Source organism: Manis javanica, chromosome 2 (assembly GCF_040802235.1).
Source record: "Manis javanica isolate MJ-LG chromosome 2, MJ_LKY, whole genome shotgun sequence".
In the NCBI taxonomy this organism is placed as follows: Eukaryota; Metazoa; Chordata; class Mammalia; order Pholidota; family Manidae; genus Manis; species Manis javanica.
Window position 1 is genome coordinate 168,068,705 of NC_133157.1, and position 26,140 is coordinate 168,094,844.

Below are 26,140 nucleotides of genomic sequence, written 5' to 3' on the forward strand. Positions count from 1 at the left end.
GGTACTTGAATAATGACATTAATAAAGGAAGATAGAAGTCATTCTATCAGTCATTAACAGCTGATAGAAGTCAGAAGTTATCTTCATTCCTTGTATGAAAATATGAAGAAAGAATCAGAGATAAAATGAACATTCTTAAGTTTATTCCTTTAATTAAATCTAAAGCCACTGTATGTGTTCACAATTAAAACAGAAAAGGAACAAAGAAACAAATAGAAATAATTTCTATTCATTCTATATAGGAGTACTTTGTTAAGTATACATGGAATACATTGGTCAGTAGCACTAATTTTAATGTGCTGCTAAAATGTAATCACTTTTGGCATGTATTCTGTTTTGGTATAAACATTTGGCACATGTGTCTTCTCATTTGTAATACATTCATACAGACAAAAAAGGTGAATCCCACTGGAGGAGGATCTTCATCAGAAATATGTCCCAAAGCAGTTAGGTGAGATCAAGAAACTCATTTTCCCTCCCTAGGCCTAAGATTCCTCATCCAAAAACTTAGATGAGTGAATGAGATGATCTCTAAGTTTCTGTGATTCATGTACACACACAATTCATAGATCATGACATAGGCAGATAGTAAGGCTATTTCTGGCCCCAAGATGCTAGGATTGGCCATGTTACTTGCATAAAGCAAAAGTGATATGTGCATTTCTTTCTTCCTCTTTCATAAAAATGGTAGAATTCCTAAAAAGCAATCATTCTTTCGCCTTAGTACCTAAAGATGACACATAGCAGAGTCACAGCCAATTAACAGCAGATATAAACCAAGTAAAAAACACATCTTTGTTAACACTAAAGCATAACCTATTAAAAGCTAATTCAGTACGGTAATAATTGAATTATCAGTTCAGAATTAAACTTTAAAACACAAAAGTTCAAATTCAATTTCATAGAAAACTGATAATGGAAATTATGACATAATGGAAATCAATTTTTTTAAAACTTAAAAAAAATTATATAGTATGAAATGGACTTAACATAGAATTTTCCTTGTCATTCCTGGCTTGAATCCTTGAATGACTATTCCAAGTAAGAATCAACATTTTTTAAAAACTGTTCTTCATTATTAAGGTATTCTAAGATAATATTTCCACCATTGTATAAAGGACAATCCTCCTTAGTAGTCCAGGTTTCCAAAGTATGATCCAAAGGTAAGGCTTCTCCTGAAGAAATGTGACACAACCTTAATTTCTGTTAAGAAAGAAAGAAATACTATAATAAATAAAAATGTTTATAAAGATTATCTTAAAGCTTTTAGGGGAAAATTATTATAACTACTTGTTACCTTAGCTGTTAACTTGTTATTGTCATTTTTAAGACTGGCTAAAGAAGCTGCAAAATCTATGACTTTTCCAATACTCCATCGGTGGCAAAAGAACATTGGTTTGCTCTTCTCTTTGTTCCCTTTAGGTAAGAAAACCTGAAAGTAAACTCTTTCTGCCTGTAAAAATTATAAGTTAAAATACAGAATTATATGTATGAAACACACATGTTTTTGTCTGGTAAGATCTCTTCCTTTCTTCTCCTGGTCTGAGTAGGATTACCCTCTAATGATGCACCTTTTGGTGGGAATCCCAATCACAGTACCCCAGGATCCCCCTAAATACATAGGCATAAGACCTAAGACCCTAAACTGTGAGGGGGTAAATTGTGCAAAGGCAGGCATATCACCTATTTAGGCCCATCAAGGTCTTTTACTGGGATTTTACATTCAAAAACTTGGGGGAGGGAGAGGCAATCTTTTTTCAGAGTTTTTTTAACATCATATTGAATTAAACCTGGGTTGCCTTATCCCCCATGCCTCTCAGCCATTCATGGACCAATGTGTAAAAGATTCCCTCAATTGGGAAACAATGAGTCAAACACACAAAAGACAAAACCAGGAAACAGACTGACTCTTTCAATAGCAACTGACTGCCAAAATTCAGTAATCCCTTGAAACCAGGTCAATGCGTCCCTCTCCATTATATGAGAAAAAAAATTTTTTGATTAAGCTAGTTGTTATCAAGTTTCTGTCATTTGCAATAGAAAGGTTCCTGATATATATTTCTTTTCACCTGAAAGACCTTACCACATATAGGCATATCTAATTTTACTGTCCTTAACTTTATTGCACTTCACAGATAATTTGTTTTCTTTTACAAATTGACGGTTTGTGACAATCCTTCAAGCCAACTTTATTGGCACCATTTTTCCAACAGCATTTGCTCACTTCATGTCTCTGCATCACATTTTGGTAATTCTCACAATATTTCAAACTTTTCATTAATAGTTTACTGTCTGCTGACCTGTGATCAGGGATCTTCAATGGTACTATTTTAACTGTTTTGGGGAGCCAGGAACCACACCCATACAAGTCAGCAAACTCAATGGACAATAAATGTGTGTTCGGACTACTCCACCTACTGGCCAGTTCCCTGTTTCTCTCCCACACCTCCAGCCTCCCTATTCCCCGAGACACAAAAGTACTGAAACTGGCCAAATAATAACCCTAAAATGGCCTGTAAATGTTCAAGTAAAGGGAGGAGTCTCATGTTTCTCACTTTAAATCAAAAGCTAGAAATGATTAAGTTTAGTGAGGAAGACATGTCAAAAGCCAGGACAGGTCAAAGGTAGGTCTCTTGTACCAAACTGTTGGCTAAATTGGGAATGCAAAGGAAAAGTTCTTGAGGGACATTAAAAGTGCTCCTCCAGTGAACACACAAACAGTTAAGAGAGTAAAACAGCCTTACTGCTGATATGGAAAACATTTTAGTGGTCTAAACAGAATATCAAATCAGCCACAACATTCCCTTAAGCCAAAGCCTAATCTAGAGTAAGACCCAAACTCTCTTCAATGCTATGAAGGATGAGAGACGTGAGGGAGCTGCAGAAAAGAAGTTGGAAGCTAGAAAGGTTACTTCATGAGGTTTAAGGAAAGAAGCCATCTCTGTAACAGTGAAGTGCAAGGTGAAGCAGCAAGTGCTGATGTAAAAGCTACAGCAAGTTATCCAGAAGACTTAGCTAAGAGAATTAAGGAAGGTGGCTACACTAAACAACAGATTTTCAATATAGATAAAACAGCTGTCTAGCAGAAGAAGATGCTATCTAGCACTTTGCTAGCTAGAGAGGAAAAGTCAATGGCTGGCTTCAAAGCTTAAAAGGAGATAATGCAGTTGGTGGCTCTAAGTAGAAGCCAATGCTCATTTACCATTCCAAAATCCTATGACCCTTGGGAATGTTAAATCTACTCTACCTGTGCTCTATAAATCAAACAAAGCCTTGATGACAGCACATCTGTTTAAAACTTGTCTTGCTGAGTATTTTAAGCCCACATTGAGACCCACTGCTCAAAAAAACATATTTTTTCAAAATATGATTGCTTATTGACAATGCACCTGTTCATCCAAGAGCTCTGACAGAGATGAGATGTACAAGTTAATGTTGTTTTCATGCCTGCTAACACAACATCCACTCTGTAGCCCATGGAGTCATGTCAACTTTCAAATCTTATTGAAGAAATATGTTTCATAAGGCAAAGTTGCCATAGATAGTGATCCCTCTGTTGGAGCTGGGCAAAGTTAATTAAAAATCTTCTGAAAAGGATTTACCATTCCAAATGTCATTAAAATCATTTGTGATTCATGAAAAGAAGTCAAAACATTAGCATTTACAAGAGTTTGAAGAAGTTTGTTCCAACCCTCATGGATGACTTTGAAGAGTTCAAGAGACTTTAGTGCAGGAACTAACTAGATGTAGTGGAAAGAGCAAGAGAATCAGAATTAGAAGTGGAGCCTGAAGATGTGACTGAATTGCTGCAATCTCATGATCAAACCTGAATGGAAGAGGAGTTGCTTCTTATTGATGAGCAAAGAAAATGGTTTCTTGAGACAGAATCTACTTCTGGTGAAGATGCTATGAAGATTTTTAAAACGACAACAGAGGATTTAGAATATTAGATAAAAACTTAGTTGATAAAGCAGTGACAGGGTTAGAAAAGACTGACTCCAATTTTGAAAAAAGTTCTACTATGGGTATAATGCTATCAAAAAAGAAATCATGAAAGGAAGAGCCAACTGGTACAGGAAACTTCATTGTCATCTTTTTTTTAGCAACTGTCACAACCACCCCAACTTCAGCAACCAGCATGCTGATCACTCAGCAGACATCAACATCAAGGAAAGACCCTCCACCAGCAAAAAAATTACAACTCACTGAAACCTCAGATGAAGGTTAGCATTTTTTAGTAATAAATATTTTTTATTTAAGGTATTGTATATTGTTTTTTCCAACACAAACTATTGCATGCTTAATAGACTACAGTGTAAACATAGCCTTTATATGCACTAGGAAACCAAAAAATTCACTTGACACTTTATTGTGATATTCACTTTATTGTGGTGGTTTGGAATCAAACCCTTAATACCTTGGAGATACGCCTATATTTAGAGATATTAGGGCTTTTGCAAACAGACTCTAAAAAAAAGTCAAGTACCTCATCAACAAAAGAGAAGGATTTAATCAGATTTAGAAACAGTTCCTCTAGTATTCTATACTGTATATTGTATTTTCTTGCTAAATTAATATACAATAAAGAAAGAGTAGGGGTAAAGGTCTTTGGCCTCTCTTGTTCCTTGATTCCTAAAAATCAATTTAAAAAGTGTTGGATTTATAGTCTGGTTCCTGATACAATAAAAAAAGTTGGCATAACTGAACATCTCTAAGTTATAGGGAAAAGGACTATTTTAAGAAATAACAAGTCCAACATAATTTCCGTCTCGGTCTAAGGAACTTTAGATTTGTTGAAGACTGGTGGAGTACCTTATTATAGATAGTAAGTATTAAAAGAAAAAGCAAGAAATCCATGGAAATTCAAGCTTTGTGCCAATGCTACAACTTAACAGTTCCTGCTCCAAAACTAATAACAAGAGCATAAATATGAAAAGGTAAATTTAAAAGATAAAGCCACACCTTAAAAGAAAAGTTAAATGTCTGAGAATCAAAAATGAAACAGAAATGCAAAATAATAGAAAGACATGCTGAGCTATAGGCTTTCAAGGCTCCAGAACAGGAAGAGGTAGCCAATAGTAAGAGTTCAGCATGTGGGTTAATGGGAAATAACAGCACTACCTGGAGATGAGGCACCTGGGTTGGGCTTACTGCTTGGAAAAAAGGTTAGTATGGGATCTGCACTCCAGGAAAGAAGGCTGAAGAAGTTACTGCTGCATGTTGACTTTTATTGCTTACAAAACCAATATTCAGGGAGTCAGAAAAGCACATATATAACTTCTTGACTGAACAAAGCTAACATCTTCCAGATCAATAAATGGATCTGCAATAATATGAATATTTCTGTAGGGCACGCATAACCTGCCAAACATAAACTTGAATTTGGAATGGAGTTCCTGGGTAGGTGTGTTGGTGGAAGAAAATGCAAAATTGCTAGACAGGGAAACATGAGTTAGAACAGTGAGAGACATAGAAAGAACCTCCTATTCAAGATGACCATGCAGAATCTATAAACTAAAGTTAAAAATAAATACAAGGTTACCTTACTATGGACAGTTATTGAAGTTAACTGAACTTGAAAAAGACATTTAAAAAAGTTACTTAGGACACTTAGTGAGATAAATTAAGGAACAATATCCATAGAAAAGGAACAAGAAGTTATGAAACCAAAATAGGCAAAGCTATAAAGTTGAAAAGCTGAAGATGAAATAAGAAAAGCTATGAAGAATTAGAAATATAAAAATTTTTAAATACAGTTTCTGAAGTAAGAAATTCAAACAGGATAAATTTTTATAATGTTCAAGAAAAAGGCTTAATTGATTGGAAGATGAATTTAGGAAATTGTCTACAATTTAGGACAAATAGACAAAAAGAAATTATAAATCCAAAAAAATAGGTCTAGTAAGAGTTTCAGAAGAGAAGAAACAATACTCAGAGAAAAAATGACTACCTAAGCTGGGTAATTAAAACTGGAAGCTATCATGGATAAAATTTTTAAAACTACCATAAAAAGACAGATTCTCCATAAAGTTATAAGAAGACTGACAGCAGATGCTTTCCCTGCAATAGACAACAGAAGCCAATGAACAGTACACTAAAAGAGGTGAGAGAGAGACAGTCCAGCTCAAATGAAGGCAAAATAAAGGTACTTTCAGCCATAAAAGACTAAACGAGTTTACCAACAAAGATTCTTAATGAATGAACTAATAAAGAATGTACTTTAGCCAGAATAAAACTGAATCCTAAAGAAAGGAGAAACTCAAAAAATGTGTTGGTAATTTAAATACCTACTGACTTAAAAATAGTCATGTGTGACCAAAGACAATGGGATGGGAGATATTCAAAGGGAGAAAGCATGTCATGCTCCTTGTCTTACTCAAGAGGATACAATACCAAGTACCTTCAGATTTTGAAGAAAAATTGATATTTTATTATATATGTTAAAAATTAAAAGTATAAGCACATGCCTCATGTCACCATTATTATGAAACATTATATTGGAGATTCTAGATAATATAATTCAAGAAAATATACTATACTAGTATAATTATTGAAAAATAATTATCATTTATTAATAGGGTGTAACTCTATACCTAGGAAATCAAAGGATAAAAAAAATCTCTAAAATAAATAAAATAATGTGGTGATGTGACTGAGTTAATGAATATATAGAAATCAAGACTTTTTCTATCAGTAGTAAGTACCTGGAAATAGAGCGAAAAGGAAATAATCTGTTCACAATAGAAAACCCATAAGATAATTAGGGACAAATAATTATGGAATGACACTTAAATGAAGACAAATATAAAATGTTGCAGAATGCAATAAAACATAATCTAGATAAATGAAAAGACATATACACATAAGGTTCTTGTCTAGGAAGACAGTATCATATATAATGCAAATCCAAAGTGAATCCTTCAGCAATGATCCTCAGTCAGGACTTGCTAATAGATGCTACTGGGAAAGTGAATTTTACTTCACCTAACTTTATAAAAATCACTTGCTAAGGTATTAAGGAGGTTTTGCATCAGTTACATGCACCTGCTGACCAAGGAGGTAGCCAGAATCCCCAGAAAGAGGCCAAGAGTGTATAAAATCCTCCAAAAAATGGCAAAGGAGGCTTCTTATCAATGGCAGAATCCTCAATTCCTGTAGGCACTATTATTCACAGCTTACATCCTGTGGGAAGCCACATTTCTGTCTAATACCATCTTGTGTTCTGTCTTGTTTTTTTGTGATTTCTCTCAGTTTCTCCATTTTTCCTTTAAAGAGTCTATATTCTTCAACAGTATCTGCTGGAGTCTGTCATTCACAATCTTGTCCCATTTTGACAGCCATGAAAATCCCAAAAGATAATTTTTGTTAAATTTTGATATAATGATTGTAAGTTCATATGGATGAATAAAATTTAAAAAATAGCTATGAAAAAATATGGATGGGACTTCACAGTATCATATATTAGAACATTCTATAAAGCTACTGTATCAAATCAATTTGGTATTAACATATTAGTAAAACCATTTATTTAATAGTTGGTAATGGTAAAACCAGTTAAATAAATAACTGGAGAAAATGAAATTGTATCCTTAACTCCTAACATTATGTTAAAAACAAATTCTGGATGGAATAAAGACAGTCACAAAAAAGTAAAAATCCTAAAGAAAAGCAAAACAAGAATGAAAGAAAGGATAGACCTTGGAAAAATGTAAACCATTGATATGTCAATGAGACACTTAAGTAAAATCAATGTTGTATTTGTCAGATTTTGAAAAAATAATTCCCAAACTGGACTTATTATAAAGGATTAGTGTTTATTATACTAGAAAAGTTTCCAAGTTAATCAAACAAAATTTTTAAAAAATGAAAGAAAAATGGTCAAAGGACTTGCATTTGCAATTCAGAGAAGACGAAGTACACTGGACAGAAAAGTTCACACTTAACAGCAGTCAAGGAAATGCAAATTAAAGTAATTAGGAGATTTATTTTACAGCCATTAGACTGGAAAACATTAAAAAAGATTAACAGCTACCAGAAACCATGGGAGAGGAAATGTACTCTCAAGTATGGCCACAGAAGGTGGAATATTACACTGGGCAAGATGGCAGGCTCGACTGCATGAGTGATCTTAAAGAACACTTAAGTTCATATTGCTCATCTCTGAAATGTGGATAGTAATATATCACAGAAGAGTTTTGAGTATTAGGGAAATAAAAAATCTGCAGCCACAAAACAATGCTTGGCATAGTGTCTTCAATCAATAAAGGCTATTATCGTTGTACATTGTTCCAGTTTCTTTGTAAAGCAGCTTGGCAACATCTATTAAGATTTATAATACACATACCCTTTGACCCAGCATATGCACTCCTGTGAATTTATCTCACAAAAGTAAGAAACCAGACTGAGATCACTTAGTACAGTAGACAAAACTGGAAATAAAATGAATGTTCATCAATAGGAAAATGGCAAAATAAGTAATAGTACGTCCACACCATGGACTATTATCCAGCTTTTAAAGAAAATGACTTAGAACTATACTAGCACCATTGAGGGAATTTCTGCTGGCATTAATGAAAAAGATATATAGAGGTAAGGATATGTAATCTACCTAAAACTTACTTTATTTTTATTTGTAGCCTTAATCACTATCTGACATTGTAGTTATATTCATAATAGCTGTCTCACCCCATTTGAATGTAAACTCCACATGGGCAGGGACTTTATTTACTGATGCATTCCCAGGACCTGATAATATAGCAGGTGTTCAAAAAAAGTGTTCACTAAATTAATATGATGTCATTTCTATAAAATAATGATCCCCCTCCCCCCCACACATACACATGGGTATGTGTATACATATATATATATATATATATACATATATGATATATGTAAGTATATATATGCATAAACATACACACGGACACACAGTATTGACAATTCAGGGAAAAAGATTTATCTACAGACCTGTGGTATGTTCCATGGTAAATTGTTAAGTGTGTTAAGGGCATGGTTTCTGAAGCCGGTCTGCCCGCCTGGCTTTAATTCAGTGTCCATTTACTAACTATGTAACTAGCAAGTTACTTAAACTTTTTGTGCCTCAGGTTTCTCATTTCTTAGGCAGAGATAATATTATATATTTCACAAGCAAGTTGTGAGGATTAAATGTGTTAGAAGAGAGCCTAGAACAAAGCAAATGCTACAGAAATTTTTATTTTTATTACTATGTCTTAAGTAACAAAAGAACTGCAAAGTAATGTGAGTAACACTACTGGATACTTTAGGGCAAGCCACATCAGACTTGTCACTATCCATGTTTTGGGCCAACATTGTTCATTGTGGGGCTGTTCACCGAAGGGTGTTCAGCAGTATCCCTGACCTCCCCCCACTAGAAATCAGTAGTGCCCTCATGCCTGGGTGTAAACCAGAAACGTCTGCAGACATTTCCACATGTCCCCTATGAGGTAAAATCACTCTCAGTTGAGAACCAGTGCTTTAGTAGGAGAGATATGGGTTCGGGAGAGTGTGTTTGTTTTTTCCTCTATACATCTTTTAATAGTTATATTTGTTAAAAGTATGTATTACCTTTGCATTTTAAAAATATCAAATAAAGAAGATATATTTCAAAAAAGGAAAATATTAAGGATAATCCCTAAAAGAAGACTATAATCAATGGGTTTCTAAAGCAGCAGAATAAAAAGGAATATAGAAAATTCGATCAATACAAAAGATGACAGGAAAGGGAAATAAAGGATGATGAGCAAAAAACCTAAGATGAAAGAAATACATTCAAATGCATTGGTGATCACAATAAATATAAATGGATTCAACTCACCTATAAAAGAGAGATACTATCAAACTGGATAACTAAAACAAAGTCCAGCTATATGCTGCTTACAAGAGACACCCTAAAACAAAACAACACAGAGAAGTTGAATAAAGGGATTTTAAAAAGATATAACATTTAAGTATTCACCAAAAGAAAGCTAGTGAAGCAATACTGTTATATTTCGAAATAGAATTTAAGGCAAAAATCATTAAGAAGATATAATGAAGAAATTCCATGCACCTGACACTACAACTCAGCAAAACCATTAGAATTACAAGAAAAAAACTGACAAAACCACAACTACAGTGGGATATTTTAACACCATCTGTCTCAGAAACTGACAGATGAAGCAGAACAAAAATTAGGATGCATGTGCAGGTGCATGCACAAATACACAGAGACATATGTATGTACAGAGAAATGGAAAGACAGGGCTGCAAATGATGATGAAGCACATACGGCAAGATGTAAATAACCAGTATATTTGGGTAAAAGATATGGAAAAATGCACTATTCTTGTAACTTTTCTGTATCTGAAACTGTATCAAAATAAAGTTACAAAAAATAGAGAACAAAAAAACTCATACAGAAACAAATTGGTTGAAAATATAAGCTCATAATTCAATGTGAGAAGTTGGAAAAGAACAACATACAAAATCTAAAGCAGAGGAAAGGAAATAATAATATAAAAGCAAAATTTGGTGAAACAGAAAGCAAAGAAACAACAGAGCGGTCAATAAAACCAAAATATTGTTTTGAACAGACTGACATATAAGTATATATTTTTAAAAACCACAACTTTAGCAAGACTGCTCAAGGGGAAAACAAAGAAAAGTACAAATGAAAAATATTAACACTGAAATGCAGTAACTACTAAAGACACAATAGAAATTTTGGAACATAATAACTTGAACAATTTTATAGCAATGAAGTGGGAAATCTACATCAAATAGGTATTTTTAAGACAAATATTATTTACCAAAATTTATTTCATAAGAAATAGATCATCCAAATAGACCAAGAGATGTTTAACACCTTGAAATAGTAATCAAAAGTCTCCCCTCAAAAGAGACAGTAATTCCAAAGATTTTAACACTCATTATCAACCCTTCAAAAACAATTAATCCCCACCTTCTACAGCTATTTCAAAGAATAAAAGAGGGAAAACTACTCAACTACTAATGAGTATAATCTTGATACTAATATCACTAAGTAACACTAAATAACATATTAGCCAATTAATTCAGGAGTGCATTTTAAAAGAATTATACACTAGTGTCAAGTGGTTTATCCTGGAATGTATGGGTGATTCAACAACAGAAAAATTGATTAATGTAGTTAAAAACATTGATAAAGAAGACTTTAGAAGAATTTGATCCTTTTAATAGATGTAAGAAAAAAACTTAGAGCAAAATTATTTTTCTTTCTCTTTCATTATTTTTAATGGCTTGTAGAATATTCCTCAATTGTATTTAATGATTTCTTTGACAGACATGTAGACTGCTTTCCATTTTTTTTCTGTTATAATCGATACAGTGAACATTCATACATAAACACATGCTGAGACATAAATATACTATTTCTGTTATAGTGCATATTTATGTAAGTACAATTTAATATTTTTTAACTGAGGTACATACAATAAAATGAATAATTCTTAGTGTACAGCTTGATGAATTTTGACAAGTGTATATACTCATGTAAGCATTATATAAATTTCAGAGCAAGTTAGGAATAGAAAGAAATACTGTTGACCTGATAAATGCTACTAAAAATTTGCAGCAAGTATTTCTTGATGAGACTTTACAGAATTATTTGCATTAAAGTCAGAAACATGGTAAAAAGTACCTATCACTCATGATGTTCACTGTTCTGGAGATCTCAGCCAATGCACTATAACAAATAATAATGAAGAGGAAAGAAAATTTGAAAAAAGAAAAACAAAAAAAGCACAAAATTATCATTTGCAGAAGATATGAATGCACAGAAAACACTCCCCAACATGGAAACTATTAGGAATTTACTTGCTGGACAGAAGAACAACATATAACAAGCAACACCCAATTAGGAAAATGCAGTATTAAAAGTAATCATTTACAATGGCAGCAAAAACTATGAAGAACCTAAGATATATAGATATGTATGGGAAGCATTATAGAATGTTATTTAAATGACACAAAAAAAGACCTAAAGAAAAGTTGGAAAGGGACCACAGACATGGATGGGAAGAGTCAAGACTTCTAAAGATGTCAGCTATTTCTAATAAAAAATTCAACAAAATTCCTATCAATATCTCAATTTCACAGAACAGGACAAAGTAATTCTAAAATTTTTATAAATGAATAAATGAGCAAGAATAGACATGGTTGAAAGCAAAGAATACAGGAGAGAAACTTGTCCTAATTATTTTAAAGCTATGATAATTAAGGCACTTTGATATTAATGAAAAGACAGACAAACAGACCAAAAGAACTGAATTGAGATCCCTAAACTACTCCCACACATACAGAAAAATCTGGTCTATGACAGATGTACCATCACAAGGATGAATTCTTCATTATCTTCTAACAATAGGTAATCACACTATGGGGTGGAGGGGGTAAGAAATCTATACTTAACTTTCTCACAATTAAATTCCAGATGGAATAAAGAACTTCAAAAAATAAAACTGGAAAACTTCTAAAGGAATATATAAGAAAATACCTTAAACAACTTATTTTAAACAGCACAAATCTGAAGGAAATTATTAATAAATTAGACTAATTAAAATGTTTAACGTCTGGAACACTGAAGAGATAAAACACAAAATGAAGACAACCCAAAGACTAAAGAGAAGAAGATATGGGCAACCCATTTAATCAAATGAAGGATTAGAATTCAGAATACATAAAGAATTCTATAAATTTATTAAAAAGTGGAGGTGGAGCCAAGATGGCAGCATGAGTAGGACAGTGCAAATCTCCTCCCAAAAACATATATATTTTTGAAAATACAACAAATACAACTAATCCTAAAAGAGAGACCAGAAGACACAGGACAACAGCCAGACTACATCCACACCTGTGAGAACCCAGCGCCTGGTGAAAGAGATAAGATACAAGCCGCAGCTCAGCGGACCCGAGCGCCTCTCACCCCAGCTCCCAGTGGGAGGAGAGGAGTCGGAGGGGGGAGGAAGAGGGAGCCCAGGATTGCTGAACACCCAGCCCCAGCCATCCGCACCAGAGCGCACACACAGTGTATGCGTGGGGTCCTGGATACTAGGGAAACAGGACAGTAAGACCTTTCAGCGGGTCCCGAAGCCGGTGCCCCTGGGACAAAGAAAAGCGAGTGCTTTTTGAAAGTCTTAAAGTGACAGGGACCCCACAGCTGGACAGAAGCATCCCGGGTCACAGTCCTGCAGCTGAAAATTCCAGGGAACTCCGGGTGCACTAACTCCCTGGGCAACAGCTCTGAGACCCCCTCACAGCGGTAAACAGCCAAACAGCCCCCCATCCATTACCCCTCTGGGACCCCACCATAGGAGAGCAGAAGCCTGAGGCCGGCCACACCCACAGCAAAGGAGCTTCCTCCATACCCGCCCAGCAAGATACAGAGACCCAGTCTACATGCAATTGCCCAACACAACCCACTAGTGGTTGCAGTAGTCCCAGTAAAGAAAGGCCAGGAGCAAGTGGAAAGTCTTGACTCTCCCAGCTGACAGACGAGTCAATAGCTCACCATAGCACCTATCAACATGAAAAGGCAAAAATATTTTATCCAGACAAGACTAACCCAGACAGCTTCGATATCTTCTACATCTTCCCCTGAGAAGGAACCTGGGGAGATAGATTTAACCAGTCCTCCTGAAAGAAAATTCAAAACAAAAGTCATAACCATGCTGATGGACTTGCAGAGAAATATGCAAGAACTAAGGAGGGAGAATACAGAAATAAAACAAGCTCTGGAAGGACTTCAAAACAGAATGGATGAGATGCAAGAGACCATTAATGGACTAGAACACAGAGAACAGGAATGCAGAGAAGCTGATGCAGAGAGAGATAAAAGGATCTCCAGGAATGAAAGAATTATAAGAGAACTGTGTGACCAATTGAAATGGAACAATATCCGCATTATAGGGGTACCAGAAGAAGAAGAGAGAGAAAAAGGGATACAAAGTGTCTCTGAAGAAATAATTGCTAAAACTTCCCCAAACTAGGGGAGAAAATGGCTTCTCAGACCACAGAGGTACACAGAACTCCCATGATAAGGGATCCAAGGAGGGCAACACCAAGACACATAATAATTAAAATGGCAAAGATCAAAGACAAGGACAAAGTATTAAAGGCAGCCAGAGAGAAAAAAAAGGTCACCTATAAAGGAAAACCCATCAGGCTATCATCAGACTTCTCAACAGTAGCCCGTCAGGCCAGAAAAGAATGGCATGATATACTTAATGCAATGAAACAGAAGGGCCTCAAACCAAGACTACTGTATCCAGCATGATTATCATTTAAATATGAAGGAGGGATTAAACAATTCCCAGACAAGCAAAAGTTGAGGGAATTTGCCTCTCACAAACCACCTCTACAGGGCATCTTACAGGGACTGCTCTAGATGGGAGCACCCCTAAAAAGAGCACAGAAAAAAGCACCCAACATATGAAGAAGGGAGGAGGAGGAATAAGAAGGGAGAGAAATAAAGAACCATCAGACTGTGTTTATAATAGCTCAATAAAGTACAAAAGCCTGCAAGAGCAATAAGTACATACCTTTCAATAATCACCCAAAATACAAATGGACTGAATGAACCAATCAAAAGACACAGAGTAACAGAATGGATAAAAAGGCAGACCCATCCATATACTGCTTACAAGAGACTCACCTCAAACCCAAAGACATACACAGACTTAAAGTCAAGGGATGGAAAAAGATATTTCACGCAAACAACAGAGAGAAAAAAGCAGGTGTTGCAATACTAGTATCAGACAAAAGACTTCAAAATAAAGAAAGTAACAAAAGATAAAGAAGGACATTACATACTGATAAAGGCCTCAGTCCAACAAGAGGATATAACCATTATAAATATATATGCACCCAATACAGGAGCACCAGCATATGTGAAACAAATACTAACAGAATTAGAGGAGGAAATAGAATGCAATGCATTCATTTTAGGAGACTTCAACACACCACTCACTCCAAAGGATAGATCCACTGGACAGAAAATAAGTAAGGACACAGAGGCACTGAATGACACACTAGAACAGATGGACCTAATAGACATCTACAGAACTCTATATCCAAAAGCAACAGGATACACATTCTTCTCAAGTGCACATGGAACATTCTCCGGAGTAGACCACATTCTAGGCCACAAAAAGAGCCTCAGTAAATTCCAAAAGATTGAAATCCTACCAACTAACTTTTCAGACCACAAAGGCATAAAACTAGAAATAAATCATACAAAGAAAGCAAAAAGGCTCACAAACACATGGAGGCTTAACAATACGCTCCCAAATAATCAATGGATCAATGACCAAATTAAAATGGAGATCCAGCAATATATGGAAACAAACGACAACAACAACACAAAGCCCCAACTACTGTGGGATACAGCAAAAGCAGTCTTAAGAGGAAAGTATATAGCAATCCAGGCATATTTAAAAAAGGAAGAACAATCCCAAATGAATGGTCTAATGTCACAATTATCGAAATTGGAAAAAGAAGAACAAATGAGGCCTAAGATCAGCAGAAGGAGGGACATAATAAAGATCAGAGAAGAAATAAACAAAATTGAGAAGAATAAAACAATAGCAAAAATCAATGAAACCAAGAGCTGGTTCTTCGAGAAAATAAACAAAATAGATAAGCCTCTAGCCAGACTTATTAAGAGGAAAAGAGAGTCAAAACAAATCAACAGAATCAGAAACGAGAAAGGAAAAATCACGACGAACTCCACAGAAATACAAAGAATTATTAGAGAGTACTATGAAAACCTATATGCTAAAAAGCTGGGAAACCTAGGAGAAATGGACAACTTCCTAGAAAAATACAACCTTCCAAGCCTGACCCAGAAAGAAACAGAAAATCTAAACAGACCAATTACCAGCAACGAAATTGAAGTGGTAATCAAAAAACTACCAAAGAACAAAACCCCCGGGCCAGATGGATTTACCTCAGAATTTTATCAGACATACAGAGAAGACATAATACCCATTCTCCTTAAAGTTTTCCAAAAAATAGAAGAGGAGGGAATACTCCCAAACTCATTCTATGAAGCCAACATCACCCTAATACCAAAACCAGAGAAAGATCCCACCAAAAAAGAGAACTACAGACCAATATCCCTGACGAACGTAGATGCAAAAATACTCAACAAAATAATAGCAAACCGAATTCAAAAATACATCAAAAGGATCATACAACATGACCAAGTAGGATTCATCCCAGGGATGCAAGGATGATACAACATTCGAAAATCCATCAACATCATCCACCACATCAACAAAAAGAAAGACAAAAACCACATGACCATCTCCATAGATGCTGAAAAGCATTAATCAAAATTCAACATCCATTCATGATAAAAACTCTCAACAAAATGGGTATAGAGGGCAAGTACCTCAACATAATAAAGGCCATATATGATAAACCCACAGCCAACATCATACTGAACAGTGAGAAGCTGAAAGCTTTTCCTCTGCGATCGGGAACAAGACAGGGATGCCCATTCTCCCCACTGTTATTCAACATAGTACTAGAGGTCTAGCCATGGCAATCAGACAAAACAAAGAAATACAAGGAATCCAGATTGGTAAAGAAGAAGTTAAACTGTCACTATTTGCAGATGACATGATATTGTACATAAAAAACCCTAAAGACTCCACTCCAAAACTACTAGAGCTAATATCAGAATTCACCAAAGTTGCAGGATACAAAATTAACACACAGAAATCTGTGGCTTTCCTATACACTAACAATGAACTAATAGAAAGAGAAATCAGGAAGACAATTCCATTCACAATAGCATCAAAAAGAATAAAATATCTAGGAATAAACCTAACCAAGGAAGTGAAAGACCTATACCCTGAAACCTGTAAGACACTCGTAAAGAAATTAAAGAGGTCACTAACAAATGGAAACTCATCCCATGTTCTCCTGGCTAGGAAGAATTAATATCGTCAAAATGGCCATCCTGCCGAAAGCAATATACAGATTTGATGAAATCCCTATCAAACTACCAACAGCATTCTTCAATGAACTGGAACAAATAGTTCAAAAATTCATATGGAAACACCAAAAACCCAAAATAGCTAAAGCAATCCTGAGAAGGAAAAATAAAGTGGGAAGTGGGAGGGATCTCACTCCCCAATTTCAAGCTCTACTACAAAGCCATAGTAATCAAGACAATTTGGTACTGGCACAAGAACAGAGCCACAGACCAGTGGAACAGATTAGAGACTCCAGAAATTAACCCAAACATATATGGTCAACTAATATTCGATAAAGGGGCCCTGGACATACAATGGGAAAATGACAGTCTCTTCAACAGATGGTGCTGGCAAAACTGGACAGCTACATGTAAGAGAATGAAACTGGATCACTGTCTAACCCCATACACAAAAGTAAATTCTAAATGGGTCAAAGACTTGAATGTAAGTCATGAAACCATAAAACTCTTAGAAAAAAACATAGGCAAAAACCTCTTAGACATAAACATGAGTGACCTCTTCTTGAAAATATCTCCCCAGGCAAGGAAAACAACAGCAAAAATGAACAAGTGGGACTATATTAAGCTGAAAAGCTTCTGTAGAGCAAAAGACACCATCAAGGGAACAAAAAGGTATCCTACAGTATGGGAGAATATATACATAAATGACAGATCCGATAAAGGGTTGACATCCAAAATATGTAAAGAGTTCACACACCTCAACAAACAAAAAGCAAATAATCCAATTAAAAAATGAGTAGAGGAGCTGAATAGGCAGTTCTCTAAAGAAGAAATTCAGATGGCCAACAGATACATGAAAAGATGCTCCACATCGCTTGTCATCAGAGAAATGCAAATTAAAACCACAATGAGATATCAGCTCACACCAGTAAGGATGGCTACCATCCAAAAGACAAACAACAACAAATTTTGGCGAGGTTGTGGAGAAAGGGGAACCCTCCTACACTACTGGTGGGAATGTAAATTAGTTCAACCATTGTGGAAAGCAGTACGGAGGTTCCTCAAAATGCTCAAAATAGAAATAACATTTGACCCAGGAATTCCACTTCTAGGAATTTACCCCAAGAATGCAGCACTCCGGTTTGAAAAAGACAGACGCACCCCTATGTTTATCACTGCACTATTTACAATAGCCAATATATGGAAGCAACCTAAATGTCCATCAGTAGATGAATGGATAAAGAAGATGTGGTACATATACACAATGGAATATTACTCAGCCGTAAGAAAAAACAAATGCTACCATTCGCAACAACATGGATGGAGCTAGAGGGTATTATACTTAGTGAAATAAGCCAGGTGGAGAAAGACAAGTACCAAATGATTTCACTCATATGTGGAGTATAAGAACAAAAGAAAACTGAAGGAACAAAACAGCAGCAGAAGCACAGAACCCAAGATTGGACTAACAGTTACCAAAGGGAAAGGGACTGGGGAGGATGGGTGGGAAGGGAGGGATAAGGGTGGGAAAAAAAGAAAGAGGGCATTACGATTAGCATATATAGTGTAGGGGGGTCATGTGGAGGGCTGTGCAACACAGAGAAGACAAGTATTGATTTTACAGCATCTTACTATGTTGATGGACGGTGACGGTGAACGGGGATGTGGGGTGGACTTGTTGAAGGGGGGAGCCTAGTAAACATAATGTCCTTCATGTAATTGCAGATTAATGATACCAAAATAAAATTTTAAAGAAAAATTTATTAAAAAGTGCCAAACAACCCAACAGAAAAAATGGGCAAAGAGTATGAACAAGGAATTCACAGAAGAAAGTCAAATAACCAATAAATATATTCAGAGAAGCTGAAACTCATTAGTCCTAATGGAAATTCAACTTTAAACTTCAGTGACATACTATTTCACGTCTATCAGATTGGCAAGAAACAATGAATAATACCCAGTGTTGGCAAGAAACACTAAAACCCTCAGACACTACAGAAAGGAGATAAATCAGTACAACCACTGACAATAGAAAGTTGACAGTATCTGGTAAAGCTGAAGATGAAAAACACCATGACCCAGGGGTTTTCTATTTCTAGATACATTCCATAGAGTAGCATTTTTCAATCTAATGGTCTCATTCAGATTGATTGAGGTTATAAATGGGATTATAAAACCAACAATTTTAAAAATAAAATTAATGGAATAAAAACATCAGAGTGTATAACATACAGTTATAAGGCTGGGTATCAACGAGACTGTGTTAAGGTATGTGTGTGCATGTGTGTGTGTATATATATATACACTGCATTGTTACATAAAAGATCATTGATACTATGGAATTTTAGAGGGACTGCCCAAGAGAAATGTTCCCACACATACATGAAGAAACTCACTGTTGAGAAATTTATAATAGTAAAAAACTTGGAAAAAAATCTGAATCTTGTTCATTAGGAAAATGGATAAACTGTGGTACATTCACACTATGGAATAATGTACACCTATCAAAATGAATGAAGTAGACTAAATGTACCAACACTGGATGTTAAAAACAGGATGCCAAGTGAAAAAAACAAAAAACGTTGAAAAAGGATACATATAGTTCCTTGTTTCATGGGAAAGAGGAGTAAAAAGGGGGCTTCAACTGTATTTGGGATGTTTTTGTTTTTCAAAATCTCTAAGACCAACCTGGGGCAATGACTTATCTCCATCAGCATGCAACTTTAACTTCATCAATGCTACCTTTGCAGCTGTTTCACTATTTTTTGCACCTTTCCGTCGTTTACTTGCTGTCATTCCTGTCTTGGAAGCTAAGAAATAAGTATAAGCATATGATGACATGGAACTTGTATATTTTTCAGAGTTTTATTAATTATTATTATTAATTATGGCCCTGAAATATACACAAATGACACACAATAGAGACTGTAGAGACCACATTCATTTTATAAGCATTATATTTACATGGCCATGCAAAAATACTGCTGAGGTTGATCTAAACAATCTCTACATCAAAAAACTATACTTCTTTCCAATTTAAGCCTATTTAATCCAGAGCAATCACTAATACTTCTACAGAGAATTTTAAGATTTGGTCATTGAAGATTTTAATAAAGGTACTAGCCTTAATATGGAATGAAAATTATGTTGAACTAAAATGTTAGCAAATACACTGTTCTAAGTCACAGATACATTCTTTCCTGGTACCTCAGCATTCACAGGACAGCTGATTAAACTTACAGCTTAGTCTTTAGAGAAAGCAAACGACTACATTAGCCTTATGAGTACCATTTCTAGCCAATATGGTTAACCAGCTGATCTAAGTAGCCCAGTAAAAATGAACATAGTAGGACACTTCCATAAAATTTCCAAATTTTCATCGGTCAGGTAGGCCTTATGAGAAATACTGTCACAAGAACGTCATCAAAACCTGTAGCAAGTTTTAACCACTGGGGCTATTAACAATACTTTCTTAACTGGCAAACTGATGTAAGAAGCAGGCACTCTGGAACTAAGAGTATACAACCGTAAGAAAACAATACACCAAGCTTTATAGATACTTGCCAATAATGTCTCTAACGAGTTTCTGAGTGGCAGCCATATGAGGCTTAGGGATTTCCAGTTTTTTACATTCATGGTCTGTCTGATGTCGATGTCTATAAACAACAGAAGAAATAGTTAATGTATTTGCATATGTCTTAGATACACAGAGTTTGAATGATCTGATAGATTACCTCAGGCAAAAATTCTTCTCACAATTAGGACATATAATTGGCACAAGCTCTCTTTCAGCACAGTCCTTGAATGAGCATGGGTAAGATATATGCTTATCTGCTTTCGGTCTCTCACTGATTACAGTTATCTGAAGATGTAAAAAGGGGGAAACAGCATTATAAGCACATTTAAAGCACATCAAGAAGTCTGTTTTGGAAGCCAATATTCATGTACTTTTTGCTTAAACTTATAAGAGCAACTTATACACTCACATAACAGCTTATAATGTTTGTGTGAGAAATGATGACAGTTATACATTTTCATAATTCTCCTACTGTGTTACATTTATCTTCTAAGTCAAACTAAAATAACTTTTTACTTACTCTTTATAATTTTAGTCTTCTACTTTGAAATAATCCTGCACAAACATGCCCCCATAATAATGTGTTAGGTAATCATCTCAGCCAAATTCAAACAGGAAGTCAACCTACTTTCTACACTGACTTTAGGGGGTTAAATATATATAAAAGAACACTTAAAATTATATGTTTATCCACTATACAGGAGTTTTAAAGACAGTTTTTAGAATGATATACTATTTTCAATTCTGTGTTTAATATTATACTACCAGCAAATATTATATCAGAGGAAGAAGAGATATTATGTAAGATAAAAAAGTATATATATATCCAGACCAGTCAGGTTATTTTGAGTATTAAGTAACTAGGTTTCTAGAATTGATGAACTTAGGGAAATAATTACTTGAAATCTACACCAAAGAGCATTTGTCTATATAAATGAGTTATCTTTTGTTGGGATTAATTTCTTAACTATTTTTTCAATTTGTTCCAACGGTCTCAAGGTAAATTATTTTTATTTAATTTAATAAATGAAACTTAATTGACAGACATTCCAAGAGAACTACTCATAGAAATCACATAAGAAAAAGCAAAGCATGGGAAAGATTTACACGCTGTGTAAGAAACATCAGTATGTTTACTATATGACTCTATCTACATGAGTTATTTACTTCTAATTAATCCTATATAATAACACTATTAATTTTTATTCTCCTTAAATAAACTACGTAAACTTCAAAGGGCCAGATTTTGAGTAAAGCTTATTTAACCTCAGTTTTCTATAACTGACAGAACCAATGTAAAAATCCTCAGTAAACACCTTGGTAAATGGTGGGCAGGAATAAATGTCAACTGAAAATGTGAAGTAAATGTTTCCCAGTGGAATGCATTCAGTTTAACTTCCTACCTTTCTCTGACTAAGAAAGGGTGAGAAATTTATCTGATTACAAATTTGAGAAAATTACATTAGGTATGATGGGCTCACCTTTCTCCTGCCCTCAAGAAGGAGGCCTAACCTGGTATATAGCACTGCTATGACTGGTAAGCAAATCTGTCTAATTCAAGATTTCCTTTGCAGACCCATCTGGCTCTCCACTAAGCTTTATTTTATCATTCAATTTATCCTTTACCAGTAATAAAGATGATTTTTTCGGTTTCTATATAACAGCCCTTTTTAATCTCTTAATTTGGTGAAAATTAGGGTGGGAATTTTGTTGGACTACAGGTTTGATCCTGGTGATAGAAAGCTGGGTCAGAACAACGTATTACCACAGAATCCTAACACCAGGCACCAGTGAAGGTGAACACAACAGTGAAGAAAAACTAGGAGTATATGACAAGCATGTTAAGTCCATTGTATGTTTATAAATATAGAGCCTAAAGCTGTAAATGGGCTACCTAAACAGAACTGAAGTGTAATGAGATGAGAATGAAAATTTATAAATACCAAGGAGACCAAATTTTCTTTAAGACAAGCTGAGAAAAATAACATAAATGAAGTAAGAACCTCTTTACATAATCAGTTTAGTATGCCAAATTTTAATCCACAGTACACTAACTGATTTTAAATCAAATAAAACTCTGAATTAAAGTACATAAATAAAACTTTTTATTAGGAGAACTATTAACATACCTCAGGACAGCTATGTGACTCCCGGCTTCTGTGTTCAAGGCTTAAAATAAATTTTTTAAAGTGTTCATTTAAGTGCAATCAAATAATGTACATAAAGATAACTGCAGTAATTTGAGATATTTTAATGGTTAGTATAAAGATTAATTACATTCACATTACATTAAGAATTCTGCATATAAGAATAAACTGAAATGACAGATGAATTAAAGATAGAGCATTTATAGTCTCAAACATTTTAAAACCCAACTATTCAACTTCAACATGAGTAATAACAATTCACCACTCTAAATTACTTTCACTCAAGTGCTTTCAAGTGTTTGAAAATACATAGAATCTTTTAATTCCTTTTATTTCTCAGACCATAAGTAACAAAACATCAAAGGAGTGCTCTAGTTCTGAATAACAATATGCATTACTTTTATTTACTTATTGTCTTTCTGAGTTATCTTCTGAAAATACTTTATTCTTTCAGTGCTTTAATAAATTAAATGTCTGATACATGAAAGTGTAACTGCAAAGAAAATACATTTTCCAAAATCTTTGCTTAGTTCCCAGGTTTTACTTTGTATGAGATGTGTGTGCAAAGGATATGTGGTATCCAATCTAAATATACAGGTTGAGCTCTTTTCATTATATTAATTCAAATGAAGAGTAATCAGAATAACTGGGGTTTTAAAAACATTTCTTTATATTGTGGATATGTTCTCTCCTTGTGATTAAAGGACACAAATATAACTTGTGTAAAAATCACACACATAATCTCATTTCTGGAAATATAAGATTAGCCACACATATGCACAATAATAAGAGCTTATGACTAGTCTATTTGTCCTTTTTTTCCAAGTGATTACTAAATGAATATCAAAGATCAATGGCTAAAGTAAAACCTATCTTAAACATTATGCTTTTCAGAAATGTCTCTTATCACAAACACTGAAACGACTCCCAAATTCTGCATAAAAACTTACCAAAAAATTCCTGAACAACCATCACACACAAATGGAAGAAAATCTAAAATTGAGGGAAAATGTTATATGTGCTGGTCAGTATCTGATTTTGATTTAGTTTTCTTAAGCAAAAAGAATCTTAAAGTACTGAACATCTGTAAGAGAACTTTCCTTTTTGACCAATATCTTAGCATAGCAAGTAGTGGTTAAAAAATGCCATCATAATCTCAAGCACTCTGAAAGTAAGTAGATTATCAGGATATGAATGTCACATGTAATAGCGTGCTAAATCAGAAAAAAAGTTTTTTCCCCCAGATTTAATAGCTGTTGCTTTTGATGACTGTATACTGCAAAAATCCTGGCCTTTAATTCTGATTTCACAATTTACTAATCTTGCAATATTAGGCAAGTTACTTAATAGAAGAGCTTCAGATACACACACACACACACACATATATTTGATATAGTATAGAGTGTGTGTATATGCATATAAATGAACACAAACTAAAACCCTATTATTAGGTGATTACAGATACAAATTGATATAGATATAACCATATTATGTCTGTGTACATGTATTTGTGTTTGTGTATGTATGGGTATATATATATCTCTATACTGTGTCACACCTACTTCACAGGGTAATTGCAAAAACCAAATAATACATATATGAAAGATAAGTATAGTAATATAGTAACTGCAATTAATAAAATAACGTCTTCCGAATATGCTGAACTCAGAAAAAATCCTGTGGTGACTAGGTAGAGAGATATTAAAAGAATTTACAAAAAATCAGCAGATGGATTTATTGATACTGCAATATTTAGTTCTGAATTGTTTGTTTCCTTGCAGTTGAGGAACACCTAAGTTAGGACTAATAACTAAGTTAGGAACTGAATTTTTGGAAAGCACATAGAAGTACCCGTTCTTAGATGCAGCAACTGACCAAGAAGACCCAGGGGTAAGAATTAAGATTAAGATAATTTCCTGACACCTGACACAATCCTTCTAACCACTCAGAAGCTAAATGAAATTCAGGATACACACTTAACATACACTAAATCTTAACCCCACTCCTAGTAGAAAAAAGCTAAATCCTCACCTCATTTCAGATATTCACACTTTGAAGTTCAAAAGGAAGACAAACTATGTCACAATTGGTAGATACCATGGACTTATTAGGGGTAATCAGATATAGCAGAGATACATAACTAACAGTCAAAAGCCAATAGGCTAATCTTCCCTACGACGGATCTGCAAGGAAGCATAGGCTCGTGCCTGATGAATGGCTGGTGATGACAGGCAGTGGTGAAAAATACACATATACATAGTGTGGTAAAGGACCTAGCAGGGGACTGTGTCCTTTTGCCTACCACCCACATCAGGTATCACTTATCAGTTGTGACACTCCAACAAAATCTGAGCATGAATCCTTCTCAACAGTGACTTAGGTACCTGCTACCAATAACTGAAGCTGTAATGGGAGATACAGCCTATTTTCTACCCTATGCAATATGGGCTAAATATGAAAACACATTTGGAGTGAAAACCACGTACCAAAGACTGAGCATTCTGTGTGGCTCTAATCCTTCAGGAACTTGCCTGTAACAGATGTTCGACATCCTAAGGCGTGTGCTACACTACCACAAGCTATTAGATGGGCTATGTGTATCACAAGGGCTCTCAGTTCATTGGAGACAGAACATCACCTTATTAATGCCCCAAAAGGCAGCTCATTAGTCTGAAAGTTTTTGTGTTAAAGACTATTTTTCACCTTCATGTATCCCAGCACCAAAACAAATGCTTGAGAAATGTTTGCTGAATGACAGAACTGAGAGAGCATAATGATCATCTAGCAAACAGTTTGAGGATCAGAATCCCTTGAGTGTCCGATAAAAACCAAGGGCCTTCTCACTAGAAGAGCGTTTCCTGATAAGCCTGCGAAAACCAGGTTAAAAGCTGATCATGCCCAACCTCTTCTTCTGACAGATAAGTAACAGACAACAAAACAAACATTTTGAGAAAGAGAACTGGCTTGCCCATGGTCGCAGGGGCAGGAGCAGAAGTGATTCTCAGAGCATCCCGTGCTCTTCAGAAAGTAGTGGGCACTACGCGACTTCTTGGCAGGAGCCCTCGAAAACTAAACTGAACACTGCAAGGCACGTTCTGAGGAATTGCATGGTCCCCTTCCCAGGTGACCACTGCCTCTTCCTAAGGCTCAGGGGCTACGAAAAGCACCAACACATCTCACTGCCGGCCCAGGAGGGATGCGCCCGCCCGGCCTCCGCAGCCTCCACCCCGTCCCACAGCCTCCCCGCAGCCGCCGCCACCATCCGCGGAGGCAAAGGAGTCCCAGTCGTCCGGGACTAGGGCTAGAGACTCCTAGATCACCTCGCTGCCGGCAATGCTCCGCCTCACAGTGCTGCCCAACATCCAACTCCGCCATCACCCTGCGCCGGGAGGGGCGGGGTGACGACGAAGGGGCGGGGCGACGACGTGCGCGCAGCGA

The 26,140-nt window shown here is 35.3% G+C and overlaps 1 protein-coding gene across 2 annotated transcripts; it reads right to left on the reverse strand.

Annotated features, from left to right (window-relative positions):
• Positions 1-121: 121 nt before the first annotated feature.
• On the reverse strand, positions 122-26,140 carry ZFAND1 (zinc finger AN1-type containing 1). Of its 2 annotated transcripts, XM_036998066.2 has the most exons (8): positions 26,023-26,138; positions 23,653-23,695; positions 22,685-22,724; positions 20,713-20,840; positions 20,543-20,634; positions 19,667-19,788; positions 1,298-1,453; positions 122-1,203 (listed from the first exon to the last, which is right to left on the reverse strand). In XM_036998066.2, exons 1-8 carry the CDS (start codon positions 26,075-26,077, stop codon positions 1,033-1,035), a joined length of 807 nt encoding a protein of 268 aa, XP_036853961.1. In that variant the 5' UTR covers positions 26,078-26,138; the 3' UTR covers positions 122-1,032. The 2 variants fall into 2 exon arrangements, with proteins under 2 accessions (XP_036853961.1, XP_036853962.1); XM_036998067.2 differs by lacking the exon at positions 1,298-1,453 and having other exon boundaries at positions 26,023-26,140.

Excerpts from the sequence above, each read along its gene's own strand:
- ZFAND1 (XM_036998066.2), bottom strand. The coding sequence starts at position 26,077 with ATGGCGGAGTTGGATGTTGGGCAGCACTGTGAGGCGGAGCATTGCCGG. Across the intron at positions 20,635-20,712 it reads GAGAAGAATTTTTGCCTGAG|ACATCGACATCAGACAGACC; the intron begins GTAATCTATCAG and ends TGTTGTTTATAG. Across the intron at positions 1,454-19,666 it reads GAGATAAGTCATTGCCCCAG|GCAGAAAGAGTTTACTTTCA; the intron begins GTTGGTCTTAGA and ends TAATTTTTACAG.